This window comes from Rhinolophus sinicus, chromosome 13 (genome assembly GCF_057876585.1).
Source record: "Rhinolophus sinicus isolate RSI-liver-muscle chromosome 13, RSI-T2T, whole genome shotgun sequence".
Lineage (NCBI taxonomy): Eukaryota > Metazoa > Chordata > Mammalia > Chiroptera > Rhinolophidae > Rhinolophus > Rhinolophus sinicus.
In genome coordinates this window covers 62,612,090-62,628,978 of record NC_142513.1, presented here as the reverse complement: position 1 = coordinate 62,628,978, position 16,889 = coordinate 62,612,090, and the positions used below count along the sequence as shown (strand labels likewise).

Sequence of the window (16,889 nt, the reverse complement as noted above, 5' to 3'; positions counted from 1 at the left end):
CCATCTCTGCCCCCACCTGACACAGTGGGGAAACCAAGTCCCACGGCTAGGGAGTGGCAGCTCCAGCACCGAAACCTTTCCCAGACACAAGGACAATATTTTACTATAAACCGAGCAGTATTTCCATCTTAACCATGGAAATGAGGCTTATTCTGTTTTTGGTTGTTGCTTACAGGTACTTAAATTGTATATTTACCTAGTTTGTGCGGTGGCATAGATTTAAGACGTTTAGACACCTGAAGGTTGGAAATGAACTGCATAAGTAATGAACTTCCAGGGGCCACCTTGACCTTCAGCGTGACCCCGTTCCGGGGCCTTCTCTGGCGGTGTTCGCAGCGTGGCTGGCTGCGTTTCTCATGCTACTCTGTGAGCCGTGCCCTCTGGCCTCAGAAGTGAACCAGTGTTTTAAACTTTCCACTTTGCACGTCTTGCTCACGTCTACTATCCCGTAGTGACATGCTGATAAGGCTGTTTTCATTTCTGTCCCTTAAAGTACAGTATCTCCTTCAGCATGCGCTTCTCAGACTTGCTGTGGGGAAGAAGTGGCCCGGGATCCAGCTGATGTGCAGATGGCGGGTCCCTCCCCCGCAGGTTCGGATCCGGTGGAACGCCGGGGGGGCCATGGGCAGCTGCATTTCTGTCTACGTCCCCACCCTGTCCTCTGCAGACCTCGGTGACTCCCCCTTTGAGAAACACTGTTCTCCTCCAGATTGTGAGTGACGGTTCTCTCTGGCTCTGAACGCAAGTGGAGCAGACAGAACGGGGCTGCGTGCTAGCGATGGGAGGCCGGGCCCTCACCCTCAGGTCGTGCCCTGTGGTTCGTTCACAGCTGCACATCTGTACACCCTGAGTTCCTACGCTCCCAGGGAATGGTTTGGGGGTGGTCCCCCTCCCCACAGTTCCTCAATGGCCCTGAGGTTTCTTGTCCCCTAGGCCAGTCGCTTGGTCACTGGCACACCATCACATGCCTGGGTCCCTGCAGGGCCTTTCAGAGGGAGCAGCTGGAGGGCGCTGGTATATCTGGGAGAGTGAGTTTTAGTGACTGCCACCACCGAGTAGCTGGTGGGACTTTTAGAGCCCCGACTTTCCACCCAGAGGGGTAACGCAAGGAGGTAGGAGAATTACCTGACGCTTTCCTGAGACAGCAGCTCTACCTTAAAAGACAGTTAGAAGCCAGCACGCTTCCCAAACACTCCTGTACATCCACTGGCAGGCCAGGCAGATTTCTGGTACCCGACTCCCCTGCACCCCAAATCTCTGCTGGGTGGAGCCTAGGAATCTGCGCCTCCCAAAGGCCGATCATGATAAGTCAGTCATTGCTGGGTCCTACTTTGAGTTAAAAAACACGAAGCCAGAGCAGTGCAGTGCAGTGCCATCTCGGGCTCAGGTGGCGCGGCTGGCCCCACAGGCTGCGGCTGTGGCTGCAGGATCGTTATCCTGAGCTCACGAACCCTGGCTCCCTCTTATTGTGCAACGGCTGCGCCGATGGGGAGCCGTCGGAATGCAGCCTGTGGTCACTCGGGGGCCACGTGCTCCCTTTCCTGTGAAACAGAAAGCGTTGCAACAGGCGTCCACATTTCCTGCAGAAGAGCAGGCCCAGAGAGGGGTCTCGTCCTTGCCCTTGTCTTGGCGACCTCTGTCCCCCAGGTGGCTTCGCTGAGGCCGGCCCCTCCCCAACCCAGCTCTCTTCCTGCCCCTTTTCCTAGAACAAGCATTGGCTTGTCTCTGTTCTTGCTGTAGGCTCCCTGCCCCCAGCCTGTTCCCCTGAGCTGCTAATCTCTAGGACTTGTGAAAGCTAAAAAACAGGTGTTAGCTGAAGATGCGGCCAAGAAACGCCTTTTCTTTCGAGGTGTTGGCTTTTTAAAAGAGGGTGCTGTCTGTCAGATGTGGAAAAACTCCTCAGAACACCACCTCCCAGCACAGGTGAGGAGTGGACGGCTGCCGGGGAATTGCCACCCCCTCCGACTCAGACCCTTCTGCAAAATGATCGTGGGGTCTAGGTTCTCGTTCAGCCTTTGAAAGGACTTAGCTTAGAGTTCACGTGATTATTGTAATAAGATACATGAAAATGCTGATGTTAAGACAGCAGTTTAAACAGACAGCAAATGAGAATTTTCCGTGTACACTGGAGGAGTGAAAGCGCATTCCAGCCTCTGAGGAGCCCCGAGATCCAGTGTTACTTCCCTTCTCAGCATTGGTTGCTGGCCTGCAACAGATTTCAAAACTTTCCCAGGGGAAAAATCACATTTTCTTTCATTGGTACCGGGCCAGATCCCTTAAGATTGTTTCCAGGCTCGTGATTTTGAAACATTGAAAAGAAAATTTGGAACCTGAGGTTATTTATCAGTTTGGGGTTGTAGTCTGTTTTCCATCCGAGTTTGGTGTCAGCAGACTGCTTACACTGTTCTTGTGCTTTTGATGGCTTGTGGAAGAACGGCTTTGGACACAGCTTGGAAATCCAGGTAGCCCTCCGTAGGTGTCAGAAACAAGTGTGGGTGAGGCAGACTGGCACGCAGTGTAAACAGCTTTCCACTGGGTGTCAAACGTCCCCATCTGCACGTCTGTTCTCTTTTCTGTGGCTCCCTACGGCCATCAGTTAGGCCGTCCTGGCTTATAAACGTGGCAGGCGCTGGCCCTTTGGGAACAGCCCAGACCTCACAGCCTCGTGGTCCTGAGGGGCTGTGTCATCACACGTAACATCCTGGAGGGATGAGTGAGCGGGACCTCAGGTGGCCTCGTAGGGGGGATGTGTGAAAGGTCGCGGGGAGCGCCTAGAGTTTGCAGGTGGCGTAAGTGAGCAGGAGCAGGGGTCCGGGGTTCTGTGCGCCTGTCGTGTGGGACGAGGCTGTAGTCCCGTGGGGTGTGTGGCAGGGTGGGCCGGAGCACCACACCAGGTCGCTTGGCACTTGGAAGCCATCGGAGAGTTCTAAGCGTGGGACTTGATGGCGAGGTGTGAGAAGAGTGTCTGGAAGGGATACAGGACAGCAAGACCCGATAGAGACAGTTGAACAGGAGGCCGTCCGGGATCTTTGCACTTGAGAGCCGGTGGTTTTCGGACGCTGCAGTGGTTTCTCTTCTCCGTATTTGTTACACGTTGTCTCATCCCTGTCACTGCATCTGCTGTCAGGAGAGTCCTTAGAGCAGAGCTGTGGCTTGGAGCTCCTGGTGGATGCACTTCAGGCCGTGCTGTCCCCGTTGACGTGCAGAGTAGCTGGCCAGACGGCCTCGGGAGTGGGAGTCGTCCTCGCCCAGTGACTCAGCCACGTGCAGGGATTTCAGTTGAACTTGGCTGAGGTTGGGGTCACGGAGATTTCAGTATTTGAGAAAAACCACGCAGTAACTTCTGATTGCTGCTGAAATGCTGAGAGGATGGATTTTGTCCCGGACCTGCACTTCTGCCTGTCCCCGGAGAGCAGGGGCACAGGCCGGCTGAGGCGTGACCACGTGGCTGCCTGTGCCACCTCGGGCGGTGGTGATCACGTGGGGGGCCGGTACCTCGCGGGGTTGCCGAGTGCCGGGCACTGTTCCGAGTGAGCGCCCGTTCACGCACGCACTCTCACAGCAACACGATGCGGCGGGTCCCCTGAGTCAGCTGTTTCCAGCGGGACCCGAGCCCAGACCTGCGCAGCCATGGCAGAGCCGGGTTTGAACCCAGACACTTGGGCTCCACACCCTCGGCCGGGGGAGCACCCCGTCTTCCGACATGGGCGAACCCAGTTTGAATTTATTTCCTTTTATAGTATGACCTAGGTTAAAATTCATAATACTTCCCTTTCTCTCCAAAATTTTAGCCAGTTGTCCTAATGCCGTTGTTTAATAATTAATACTTTTCCCACCGATCTGATTTGCAGTATTTCCGTACGCGTGGCTCTGTATTTTGAGCCCCTGAGAGGATAGTGCTGCTGTGATTCCCGTGGCTTTATAATGCGCTCGTGTATGTGGTAGAGCAAAGCCTCAGGCCTTACTCATTTGTTTCAGAATTCTCAAAGGTTACACTTTCGATGAATTTTATAATCTCTTCGCCGTGCTTTCAAAAACTCCTTTTAGATTTTTGACTGGACGTTTTTCAAGCTTCCATATGATGAGGATTTCTTAAATATACACCTACCTCGGCACTTATGCCCTGATGGGAATTGCGAGCATGTTTCTAACGGTCTGTCGTTGGCGTGAAGGACACCGTTTGCTCCCGGGAGCGAGCGTCTCAGAGGCCAGTCTGGGTCCCTGCTGTTCCCTGTCTCACTGGCCTCAGCCTCCTGGTGAGGACCGGCCCAGTGAACGGGGGGTTTCCGTTTTCCTCCGTTTGGATGCCGTTAGATAGACTCCCAGGAATGGAGTTGTGGGTCAGAAGGCATGAATGTTGTTACAGCTTCTAAACGGTGCTCAGTTTTGATAGATGACCCTTTACCAAAGGGCCGGAGACCCAGGGAGCGAGAGAACTTGGAGCTGGTGTTGTGTCGTGAGGGGTGGTGAGGGACGAGGCTGGGCCTGTGTGCTCCAGCCCGTCCCCCAGGATGCGCTCGCCTGTGCCACTGGGCCCTGGATACATGAATGAACTGGGATCAAATGACCTTATGGTGGGACTTTTCTGAGCACCGAGGAGAGAGCTGAGCTTGGAAGGAGGAGAGTTCCTCGGGCCCAAGAGAAGAGATAGGTGCCTGGGGCCTGTCTCCCAAGAGTGGGCTTCTGGGTTTGGGGGACAGCGGCTTGTGGAAGCAGCTGTGATGTCACGTGGTTCTCAGCCAGCTGTCAGGGACTGAGTTCCACCTCAGGCCTCGTGAGTGTGACCTGGTTTTCATTCTCTGAACGGGCACCTCACATCAGGGCCCCTAAGCAGCAGACGTCCGTCCTGTCAGGGCTGTGCCCACCCAGCCGGTGTCTGCCCCTCACCCCCCAGGACATGGTTGCAGTAGTGAAGGGGGACAGCCAAGGGGGTGTCCCCTGTGGGCACCGGTGCCAGTCGGACGGTGACGTTAGCCGCATGAGGCAGCAGCAATACCACACACGAGGGCAGTGCGGTCAGACGTCTGAGTGCTCCACTGTGCAAGGCGCCGTGCCAGGCGTCTGGGCCACGGGATGGGCACGGAGACTAGTGAATAGCAGCGGGGAAGCGGCCCCGGCCGGCTCGGTGCTGGGACCTCCCGGAGAGCGTGCAGCGGGCTTGCAGGCTCGGGGCAGGGAGACCTCCTCTGAGGTGGCGTCTGCCTTGGGCTTTGAAGGGTGAGTAGGAGTTGGAGACGAGTGTTACGGGAGACTCAGCCCCTGGAGCCTGCACACAGACATGCTCACACCGGCCTCCTGCCAGCTGCCTGCCCGGCTTCGGCTCTCATCTACTGGGCTCTGGAGCTTGGCCCGGCCCCGCTGCTTCCAGCACGACCGAATGTCTGTCCTCTAGGATTCGGGGGGCAGGCATTTTAGATGGTCACGTGGGGTGGGGCAGGGACGGTCTCTCCATCCTGCTCCTACTCCCTCTGCGGGTGGTGTGGGTGACAACTTCAGCACTGCTGCGTCACCTGTCACCAGCTGCGTGGTCAGTCAGTGTGGGGAGCAGCCAGATCGTTCGGTGGGAGGGGCCAGTAAAGGTCCTGAAACAGGCCCATTGCCGCATGTCCCTAGAGGACGGTGGCATCTCTGTGGATGTGACGGGCAGGGGCTGGGTGCAGAAGGGAGGTTGAGTTGAGTCATGGCGTCCTGTGGGCGGGAGTCATGTGGACTGGCCCGCACCCCGAGAACCCCCGCCTGTGTTTGAACCCCCAGGCCGTTTCCCACCCTCTGGCTTTCCCACCAGCTTAGCTCTCGGAATGGGACGTACTCGCTCACGTTAGACCAGCGCTGTCCCAGACAAACACAGTCTGAGCCGTAACACATGCCTTTCAGTTTTCAGACACCACATACACAGATGACATGAATTTCAATAAGTGTATCTTACTCAACCCCGTGCACCCAACACACGTCACCATGTGGTCCCAGCTGTGTCACATGCGCAGTAGCCCCGGAGGCTGTGGCGACTATGGCACGGGGCGAATCGAGACTGACTTTACCTGTCGTCGCGAGCCTGGGGCTGCACACACGAGTTTCTGCTTCTGCATCTCCTAGGACCGAGTGAGGCCGCACAGCACCTCCATCTGTTTGCGAGACAGTGAGGGCAACACGCAGAGACTGACGGGATTTCTGCGGATTTCGCCGTGTTGTCCTTTTGGTGCCACCTGCCCTGTAAGCCGCGTGTGTTTCTGTGTTTGGGTCTCGGCTTCCTGAGGGAAGGGCCTCCCTGCCTCCCTGATGCTGCCACGCGCCCTAAAGCCACGGGCATGCAGTGCCGCAGCCTTCCACGGTGCTCGCAGCGATTTCTAGATGTTTTTAAAGGAAACGAACCCGTTAATCTTTGTCTCGAGGTAGTTTTGCCCGCCTTATTGACCCAACTTCTGTAATATGAATAATGTGTCAGACGTTGGAAGCATGTGATCTAAAAGTTTTTTTGCCCCCGGAATTTAGAGATGACTAAGACGTTACTAATTGTTCCCAGTTAGATGTAAACCTCAGAGATTTAAAGGGAGAAGGTTTTCTTGTAAAAAGCAGATTTTTCATGGTGCGTGCATTGCAGGAGACAGCTGGGGAGGTCAGTGAGGGGCCTGACCCGGTGAGTGTGTGCCTGGTTTTCTGAGCACAGAGGAGCGCGTCTGGGCAACCCCTGGTGGTCTTCTTCCTGGGGTGGGCGTGGGGGCCAGGTAGGGGCGCTGGTGGGAGGACGAGAGCACACATGCACGCATGCACCATCCACACACGCTGTCCTCCACCGGGGAGGGGGGAGCTCCGTGGAAGGAGGAGGGGGCGAGGTGGGCGTTGGGCTCTGATGTGGGCTGCGCTGTGTCTCACAGCCGCTCCCCCCCTCCGCTGGCGCTGGCGGTGCCGGGTTCTCCTCTCCCTGCCCCAGAGCCAGGCCGGGTCTCCCAGGTGGGCTAATCCCCTCCCCACCCTTCACTAGCAGTGACACTGAGTGGTCGCCTCGTTGCCCTGCTAAGAATGAGGAAGGCTCCTGCCCTTCCCGCCCTGGGCCCCCCTCGGCCTCCCTCCCTGCTCTCCTGCTCTGGGCCTTTGCACAGCTTTTCTCTGCCTTGTAACACCAAGCTCCTGCATCCTTCATGATTATTCGCTCATTCCTTTCTTGTTGATTCAGCAGATCCTGACCTCCTGTGTGTGGCACCGAGCTAGATGCTAGAGCAATGGGGACATCCTGGGGGTTTGTTTATTGAGTCTGCAGCTGGCAGGTTTCCTGTCCCACCTCCTCGGGTACATCCTCAGTGCTCTGCAGTCACAGCAGCCCACCACCCCTCTGACCTCTGTCACAGCGCTTGACACTCCCTCAGGACTACTCGTTTGTTTTCCTGCGTCTCCCCGTCTCCCCGGGGCCAAGTCCTGCACCAGGTGGCTATTATTCCAGGTAGAAAATGTGGATAGTACATGTTGGTTGGCTGATAGTTGGAAGAACTTTCTTTAAAGTACCCAGACGTCCTGTGGTGGCTGGTTTTCCCTACCTGGGACTCTGTAGGTGTTACTAGAGACAGCCCGTGCTGTGGACAGCAGCAGACGGGTGTCCAGGCCTGTTACTTGCTGCTGTGAGGCCTGGGAAGCAGTTTCCTGGATTATCCCGCCCCAGGACCAGTGTACCTGACAGACGTGTGCCTGCCTCACTGATGCCCATGTGTTTGCGGAGCTGTGACCTGTCATGGCTTCCTTCCTGGGCGCCAGCTCGTTCGTTTGCAGCTGGGTTTACTGTGTGCATTTCCCTCTGGTTGATTTTCTTTCATGTCCACATGGTGAAACTCACCCTCTGTGGCATGTAGTCTGTGAGTTTGTACAAATGCAGACGCATGGCTCTGTCACCAGTCAGGATGCAGACACTCCATCACCTCCAAGTTCCCTGCCATCGGCCACCCCTTCACCCCAAGCCCTGGCAACCACAGATCTGTTTCCTGTCCTTGTAATTTCGCCTTTTTCAGAACGTCGCATGCGTGGAACCAGGTAGTGTGTAGTCTTTTGGGGTCTGTGTCGCACGAGTCTGGTTGGCTTTTTGTGGCTGAGTAGTATCCTGTCACATGGGTGAGTCACAGTTTATCTGCTCACCAGGTGGACGACGTTTGGCTTTCTTTCAATTTGGGGTGGTGGCGAATAAAGCCTGTGAACACACGTGCAGGTTTCTGTGTGTTTCCTCCTCTCGGGGGAGTGTCTCAGAGTGGGCTGCCTGGTCACATGGTAAGTGATGGACCAGGCGCTGCCAAGCCATTTTCCCAAACGACTGCAGCTTCTACATTCCCACCAGCGGTGAGTGAGGGCGTGTCCTCCCTGCTCTGTACCCTGTCCTTTAAAAATGTCAATTAAAAAAATGAGCCCCTGTAATAGCTGCTCCATTTAGTCTGTGACCTGCGGTTTTCTGTGGGCGCTCTCCCAGGTGCTGGCAGAGTTTAAGTGCCATGATTTGACTGGTTATTTGGCAAGCATGTCACCCATCTCTGTGTGAGGTTTGGTTTCTTGAGGTAGAATTTAGAGGCGCCCCAAGTGAAAGGGCAGCAGGAATATCAAGCCTTCCTTAACTTTGAGGGAAGTGTTAAGTTTTACCATTCTGTAATTTTATACTAGAATTTAGACAGATTTATTATGAGGGTTAAATTCTTTATGTTAAAATTGCTATTTGCTTGAATAACGTGTTATGAGCAAAAGCTGCTAAGTTTTGAGATTGAAATTCCTTTGACCTGTTCTTAATGCTCCCTTTCAGGTGGGAAGGTGTAGTCTGTCCTCACAAAACGTCGTTTCTTTAGGCCCTTCATCGTCTTGGTGGCCATAACACTTTCCCTCCCTCTTTCCAGGCTCCTAATCGTCAGCTCATGACTTACTGGTTGCAGGAGCTTCAGCAGAAGAGGTGGGAATACTGCAATGGTCTGGACATGGTCAAGTGGGACAGCGGGACGTCCCCGACTCCGGGGGACTTCTCTAAGGGCCTCGTGGCCAGAGACACCACAGGTGAGTCACAAGTGGAGGGACCTGTGTCACTTCTCTGTGTGTCGCCGTGTCACACAGCAAGTCCGCCTGGCAGGGCGATTCAGAATGCCACCCGTGGTGACGGCCCCTTCTGGATGGGTAGCATGCCACCGTGGCCGAGGGTTTCCAGGTCCAGAATGGTATCCAAGCCTAGCGACGACCCAGGGGAGTCAGGCAGGGCCAGCGCCCTGCCCCCTGAAAAGACCCTACGGCCGCGGTCGGCAGGTAGCACGTGTGCTGGGGTGACGCCGTGCGACTCCAGGGCCAGCGCCCTGCCCCCTGAAAAGACCCTACGGCCGCGGTCGGCAGGTAATACGTGTGCTGGGGTGACGCCGTGCGACTCCAGGGCCAGCGCCCTGCCCCCTGAAAAGACCCTACGGCCGTGGTCGGCAGGTAATACGTGTGCTGGGGTGACGCCGTGCGACTCCAGGGCCAGCGCCCTGCCCCCTGAAAAGACCCTACGGCCGCGGTCGGCAGGTAGCACGTGTGCTGGGGTGACGCCGTGCGACTCCAGGGCCAGCGCCCTGCCCCCTGAAAAGACCCTACGGCCGTGGTCGGCAGGTAATACGTGTGCTGGGGTGACGCCGTGCGACTCCAGGGCCAGCGCCCTGCCCCCTGAAAAGACCCTACGGCCGCGGTCGGCAGGTAGCACGTGTGCTGGGGTGACGCCGTGCGACTCCAGGGCCAGCGCCCTGCCCCCTGAAAAGACCCTACGGCCGTGGTCGGCAGGTAATACGTGTGCTGGGGTGACGCCGTGCGACTCCAGGGCCAGCGCCCTGCCCCCTGAAAAGACCCTACGGCTGTGGTCGGCAGGTAATACGTGTGCTGGGGTGACACCGTGCGACTCCAGGGCCAGCGCCCTGCCCCCTGAAAAGACCCTACGGCCGCGGTCGGCAGGTAATACGTGTGCTGGGGTGACGCCGTGTGACTCCAGGGCCAGCGCCCTGCCCCCTGAAAAGACCCTACGGCTGTGGTCGGCAGGTAATACGTGTGCTGGGGTGACGCCGTGCGACTCCAGGGCCAGCGCCCTGCCCCCTGAAAAGACCCTACGGCCGTGGTCGGCAGGTAATACGTGTGCTGGGGTGACGCCGTGCGACTCCAGGGCCAGCACCCTGCCCCCTGAAAAGACCCTACGGCCGTGGTCGGCAGGTAGTACATGTGCTGGGGTGACGCCGTGCGACTCCAGGGCCAGCCTGCCTCCTGCGACCTTCGGGGCCCACGCCCACACCTTCATGCTTGGGCAGAGCTGCTTCTACACTGGGGAGGATTCTCAACGCACTCGTGGGACCCAGTGATGGTCCTTAGGAAGCCTTTAACTGTCAAACAGCGGTTCCATGTCTTTCCGCACTTGTGGCCTTTCCACAATGCATGGCCATCCCTGGCCAACTGCAGTGTAGACGTAATGTGGTTTTATATTTGAATGTCAACACTTAACACCCGTGATCTTCTCATGACTTTGGGTTGTGGTGAGCCCTGTTAAACAAGAGAGCAGGACAACAGCCCCCATCTTCCTACAGGGAGAAGTCAGGCCTCAAGGAACACAGACCTCTAAGTCCTGGGAAGGCGTGAGAGGGCCTGGCCATTCCGCTGGCTTTTATGAAGGATCAAAGGCATACACGCTGAAATTTAAGCCAGTAAGGGCTGCTTCTGCCCTGACAGCGAGCCGTGGCCTGAGCTTCATAACACCCGTGGGCTCTGCTCAGGGAGCACGGGCTCCATTCGAGTTCCCTGTAAACCAGCGATGATGTTGGCACATGTGCAACCGGCTTGTTTCGGCAACAAATGTCTTGCTGGACTATGAATGATCTTTTTCCTGCAAATCCCTGTTTTGCCGCCAACTGTGCTTTAGCCTGTCCTCGTAATCCAGCAGGTCAGCCCTCTGGTCAGTGAGAGTCACTGGGCTTCAGACTCGGTACGTTGTCCTGGGAGAGCGCTCAGGTCATTTTCACGAACGTCTTAACCAACAGTGTCGAGTGCCGAGGTGATGCCTTTATTTTTAAGCCTGAGCCCTCTGTGTTTAGTTCACAATTCTGCTCATTGTTCAGCGAGATTTTTGAAAAGCCACTGTGGTAGCGCTTTTGATCAGAAGCTCAGTGACTCAGGATCGAAACCACTCGGAACATGTGGGAACCGTAGGGGAACCAGCAGGGGTCACGATGGCAGCTGCCGCCCGGGCACACAGGGCCTGCTTTGTCGGTCCCTTTATTCTGAGGACACAGTGCTTGTCTAGCAGAGGCTCGGCATGTTACACCGCCAGGGCAGAGCGGTTGCACCCAGCCCTGCAGTCACTAGCGCACTGTCCTTCCCTCTTTTAAGGCGAAATGCCGTGGCTGGGGAGCCAGAAAAACCCCCGAAGCCCATAGTTGGTCCTCTTCACTTGGCTTGGGGACCCCTAAGTGTGGGGATTTGAGCTCGTCCCCTGACATCTGCTTATCATGCAGCAGAGCAGGCATCGGGATGGGCGTGGCCCCTCCACTCAGAATCTCTGGTTGAGCAGGTGTGAAGAAAAAATGAGGTGGGTGTGAGAGGGCATATGGGGTACAGAGGCCCCGGAGTGGGTGCTTGGGGGCCTCTCTGAGGGGCTGACAGCTGCCCTGAGACCTGCAGGGTGAGCAGGAGTTCGCCAGGGAAAGACAGAGGCGTTTCAGGCGAGAGCTGGAGCCTGGTGCCTTCGGGAGCTGTGAGGAGGCAGGTGGCCCCAGACGGGAAGCAGTGGCTGAGCCCAGCCCGCTGCAGGCACACACGGGCCGGGGGCGGAGTCCTGACGTCGGGCTTTGGGGCTTTGGACTTTGTCGTCAGAGCAGCACAACGTCTGAAGATTTATGTGTAGAAACGACTACTTTTACACTTCCACCAACTTTTAGATAGCTTCTAAGAGCTCATGATGAAACTTTGGACCGCTGGCCCATTTGTGAGACTGTAATCACTCAGGGAGTCCAAAAGTCTAAAGGAGGAAGTCTAGAAGAAGGGCCCCTTCTGTTTTATCGTCAGAGATAAAAATTGGTTAAAAGATAAAATGTGCTCTGTGATGTTTCTGAAGCCATGTTGGCAGTTTGTCCTAACCGTGCTGCCTGCAGCTAGAATCAAAGAAGAATGTTTTTTGGAGTTTTTTTTAAAGAATATTTTAATAGCTCTGCTTTGCACTAGAAAATAAAACTTTCCTGCTGTTCTGTCCTCGTTACCCAGTTTGGTAACGTTTCCATTAGTTGTGTGAAGGGTGTCACCATCTGTGCCCTCCTAGCGCCTGCAGCCGGCGTGCGGAAGGATGCAGGGAGCTGTGTTTTCCGTCGCCTCTCGGAAGAGCTCCATGTGGTGAAGGAGCCGTGCGGGCCGGGCTCAGATGTGTATTTACTGTTTGTCAGACTCTGAGTCAGTCATTTTCCCTCTAATACAGGCTATGGCCTGTGGAATGAAGTTTTGTTGGAATAAAGCATCACACTTTCATTGGCGTCTTGTCTGGGTGACACAGTCCGGTAAGCACGGGGCAGAGGTGAGAGCAGGAGCCTTCCCTGCGCTTGGGCTCTGCAGGATTTCCTGGGCTTGGAGACAGCTAGACTGAGCCCCTAAGGTCTAGTAGGCCGCCCTGGGGAGCAAGGAAGGAAAGGCCTGGAGGCCTAGAGACCGAGCACCTGGCTGGAAGGGAGAGTGGGCGGGCAGGAGTGACCAAGAGAAAGCTGGGTAGCTGGTCCGGGGAGACGTGGGAGGCTGTCTGAGACGGGCGAGGGGGTGCGAGGTCACCCGCTGAATGGCCGGGAGCGGATACCTTCACTGGCAGTTAGAAGGCCCTGGAACAGTAACAGTGACCGCTGTGTAGTGATGTCACACAGGAAACTGCACTGTTCAGGGTAAAGATATGTACGTGTGTGTGCACGTGTGCGTGTGTGCCTATGTGTCTGTTACCGTTTCAAATCAGGCTGGTGTCCAGCTGCCATTAACAGGAAACCTGACAAACGGGGACTTACAGGGACTTATCTCCTGACAGGCAGCGCAGCTCACCAGTGTCCTGCGGGACCCACTGTGTGGATTAGCGTCTCTCCTCATGCGAGCCGCCTCTGGGAGTGGCACCGGTATCCAAAAGGAGAAAGCTTTCCCAGAAGCCCTTGCTGTGCCCCCCAGCTGGAACTGGGTCCCATGGCTAGCCTTGGCTGCAAGGGAGTTTGGGGAGGCGAGTGTCGTAGCTGAGCACGGGGCCACCATGAAAACCAGGGCTTGTGGGAGGCTCAGCTAGAATGAGTGCCTGCCGGGCGGCGGACACTGGCCCGTGATGGCTACGTTCATGTGTTTTCTAGAGCTCTTGTCGTCAGAGTAGGCGTCTACTACCACCTGTGTGGTTGGGATTTCGGCCTAATATTGAATTGGGTATTGGAAAGTGGGAGACGTTTTTCTCGTTGTCTGCTCTGTCTGCCTTCCTTTCCCCGGCCAGGCCGTGAAAGTGCCCCGCCAGCACCACTCTGCGCGTCTTCTGTGTCTGGATAGGTGAAGACCTAGTTTCGGGACAAAGGAATAGTTTGCAAAGAGAAAGCCGAGGGCCCCAGACTTTCCCAGCTGCTGGCTGTGAGGTAGCCAAAACCCAAAGGAGGCGCCCGTAAATGGCTAGTGGCCGCATGACAGGAAGTGTGTCTAGCACGTCTGACTACTCACTTCCCACGTACACTCATGAGCACACAAGCGTGGGGTAGCCAGACTTGGTGTTTTTTAAGACGTGGGAGTTCAGGGGGCCAGAAGCAGTCAGGCCCCAGGAGGCGTGCGTGCCAAAGGGCCTGTTGGAGTCCAGACGGTATTTCTCACAGAAAATGGCGTCGTGAAGACGGTTGGGGACGACCACACGTTTCCTCCCAAAGCAGCCACGTCACACAGTGTGGCCACTGTGCGCCAGCAGCTTGCGTGGGAGGGCGGGAGGGGATGTGGCTGATGGCCGCAGCCCCGAGTGTGTGGTGCTGTCCGTGCAGAACGCAGGCCCAGCCCTGGCGAAGCCGCAGGAATTGCACGTGATCGTTTCACGTCACTCGGTAAAGCGATCACAGACGCTGGGATCTTGTGATCCCGTTTGTAAGACTCTGCATGATGCCAGCTGTTGTAACCTACAGAGTCACGGGAACCGCCAGCAGTGTCCGAGAGGCAGCCTGTCCCAGGGGAGAAAGTATGGCACCTTGGTCACACTCTTCCCCGTGTGTGGGCTCGATGCTCTCTGAGCTCCCTTCTGTGATGCGAACATGCTCTGAGCTCCCTTCTGTGGGCTCGATGCTCTCTGAGCTCCCTTCTGTGACGCGAACGTCATGCCCAGCCGCGGGGCTCCGCTCCAGCCTCCTGGAGGAGACCGGAAAGGAGCCTGCACGCCGGGCGGGCAGGGAGGCGAGCTGGGCGGGGTCAGTGCAGGTGGCAGAGGGAGGTGTGAGGGGAGAGGGGGCCACGTGGAGCCAGCGGTGCACCCCACCCTAATTCAGGGGCCTCTCAGAGGGACAATGAGCCTGTGCCCGTTGGACACCACAGCGCCTCCTGAGCCCGGACAAGGCCCTGCCTGCCAGGCCACGTTCGTGGGTCTTCTGTTTATTCACTGAGCCTGTACCCGTGTTTACCGGGTCCTTCTCTGCTTGGCGTTGGCTACGCAGCTGCTAGCAAATCCGACTGGGGCCCCGTTCTCACAGGACTTACGCCCTTGGTGGGGGTTGTGGAGGAGCAAATGGACAAGTAAGCTACTGGGCAGGTGGCCTGGCCCTCCTGGGGCTCTCAGAACCCGTGACTTGCCACCTCTCCTTCTGGTGCCCGGATCTCAGAGACCTCACTTGGAACGCACATCTGCTGCTCCTGGCCGCTCCTTCACAATCCAGATCAAAGCCACACGGATAAAAGCAGATAGCGTGTTCAGGGCAACCCCACTGTCCTCCCCCTCCCAGCGGTGACCTCCAGGCTCTCTGTGGCGGGTTCTGTGACACACGTGGGAGCAGCCTCTCCCAGGGCTCTTTGCTCCTTTCTCGGGCAACATTGGGCTCTGCGTCCTGGGAATTCTCCTGCAGCACACAGCTCTGCTCTGTGCGGGGGTTGCTGGTGCAGGGCCTGGCCTGATGGAGGCATCAGGCTTGGAGCAGGAGGGGGGACGACCACTGAGGCTGCCTCCGCGTGTGGGCCCCTGTGCCGTCTGTGGGAACGGCTCCTGGACATCTGGGAAGCCGAGACTGTCCTGGCCATGCTGGAGTTAAGAGGTTGTGCTGGAATCAACCTAGAAATGTAAAAGCTGTCGCCCAGAGCTGGCTCAGGCTTGTCACCTAAGTGTTTGCAAATGTTGGACAAGAACAGGGACGGTCTAACAGCAAAGCCTTCAGGCACAGACTTCCTCTCCCGCTGACTGCTAGCGCTGACCGTGATGCCACGCGGAGATAAATGCCATGTTCGGGAATCCAGTCCGTCCTCTTAGAGGCTTCAAGGGAATTCTGCCCCGTCCTAGTTGAGTCCCTCTGAGGCAGTTCCCTGAATGCTAATGTTCGGGCAAGCGCTGAGGAGAAGCCCGCAGCTCTACTTTTAATTAAGTACATCACACGTGGTCTTCGAAAAACCGAAAACCAGAAAAAATAGCAATAGTAGCCCAAACTGGGAAATAGCTATTTTCACAGCAGATAAGTCACTACTGGTCTTTTTGGTCACCATCCTCCGTGGCCTCCAGTTCCCTTTCCCCACCCACCCCCAGGGCCTTGACTTCCCCAGGAAGCACTTCCGGTGTGGCTGAGGGTTGTTGCAAGTGCTGGGTTTTCTTGGTAGTCTTGGGGTTTTCTGTGTCACACAGAGCATTTGACAGTCTGCCTCCGCAAGGGACTGCCCTCACCTTGCTGCCAGCCCTCACCTTGCTGCCAGCCCTCACCTTGCTGCCAGCCCTCACCTTGCTGCCAGCCCACACAGGAACCAGAGGCTGGACTCGGCTGTTACAGTTCCTTGTGTTTATTTCCTGGGGTGGCTTAGAATTGTAATGCTTTGCCCGTGAGGGATCTGGGGAGACCAACATTCAGAAGCCCGTGTGCCAGCCTTGCCCGTTTGCTGGCACACGCACACGCCAGGCCTGGGGACCACCTCTAGTAGGCGCCCTCACTACCTGCTGGGAGGTTGGCCCGCCGTAGGGCAGGTGGCTGTCCTAGGCCCAGCCCTGGGCTTTCGTGTCCTGACACGTGAAGCAGGTACAGCAGACGGCCCCTCTTAGCCGTGTTTGGACTTGTTTTTCGTTTGTTTATTGGAACTCCTTTTCCAAATGAAATCTGATGGGGAACTCCAATATATAAAGGAGTGAAAGAGGAACCTCTGCGGGCTGCGCTGGCCTCCCTCCCTCCCTGGAGCAGCCCCCGTGGCCTCGCTGGGGCCCAGCGGCTCGGAGGAAGGGTCTGGACGCCAGGGAGGCGGTGCGTCCGGGCGTTGCAGCTTGACATTTTGTTACGCTGTGTCTCTCAGATGTGCCCTCCTTAGGGCCACGACTCTCACCGTGTACCCTCCAGCGAGTGCTTACTGCACGACAGTCATTTGAACCGAGAATTGGGACTCTGGTGCTTGTGACTTCTGGCCTTGCGTTGTGCTTGTCCTCCAGTCCCCAGCCTGTAGCCCTGTCTCCCAACACACCCTCTCGCTGGACCCCCTGTCAGCCGGTGCCGGCCCTCCTGGCTGCAGCACAGCAGTCACTTCTTCATGCCACACCCGGGACACTTTCCCAGCCACACTGACCATCGTCAGGTGAGGGACCTGCCTGCAAAGTGGGAACCATCAGAAGGTGTTCTCATTTGGGACATCGATTTCCAGGGGTCCTGCAGCCCAGGCGCCCCTGTGTTCTTTCTGTACACAGACACCTGTCCTAAGTGACATGAATTGTGTCATCTTATTAAAAA

At 56.7% G+C, this 16,889-nt stretch overlaps 1 protein-coding gene across 3 annotated transcripts in view; it reads left to right on the top strand.

Annotated features, from left to right (window-relative positions):
* The window catches only part of TBC1D2B (TBC1 domain family member 2B), a 49,156-nt gene that overhangs the window by 7,421 nt on the left and 24,846 nt on the right, over positions 1-16,889 (top strand). For all 3 annotated transcript variants that reach the window (XM_074317274.2, XM_074317273.2, XM_019751235.3), the window contains exon 2: positions 8,859-9,012. In XM_074317274.2, coding sequence (XP_074173375.2) covers positions 8,859-9,012 — 154 coding nt within the window. The remainder of the gene's footprint in view (positions 1-8,858; positions 9,013-16,889) is intronic.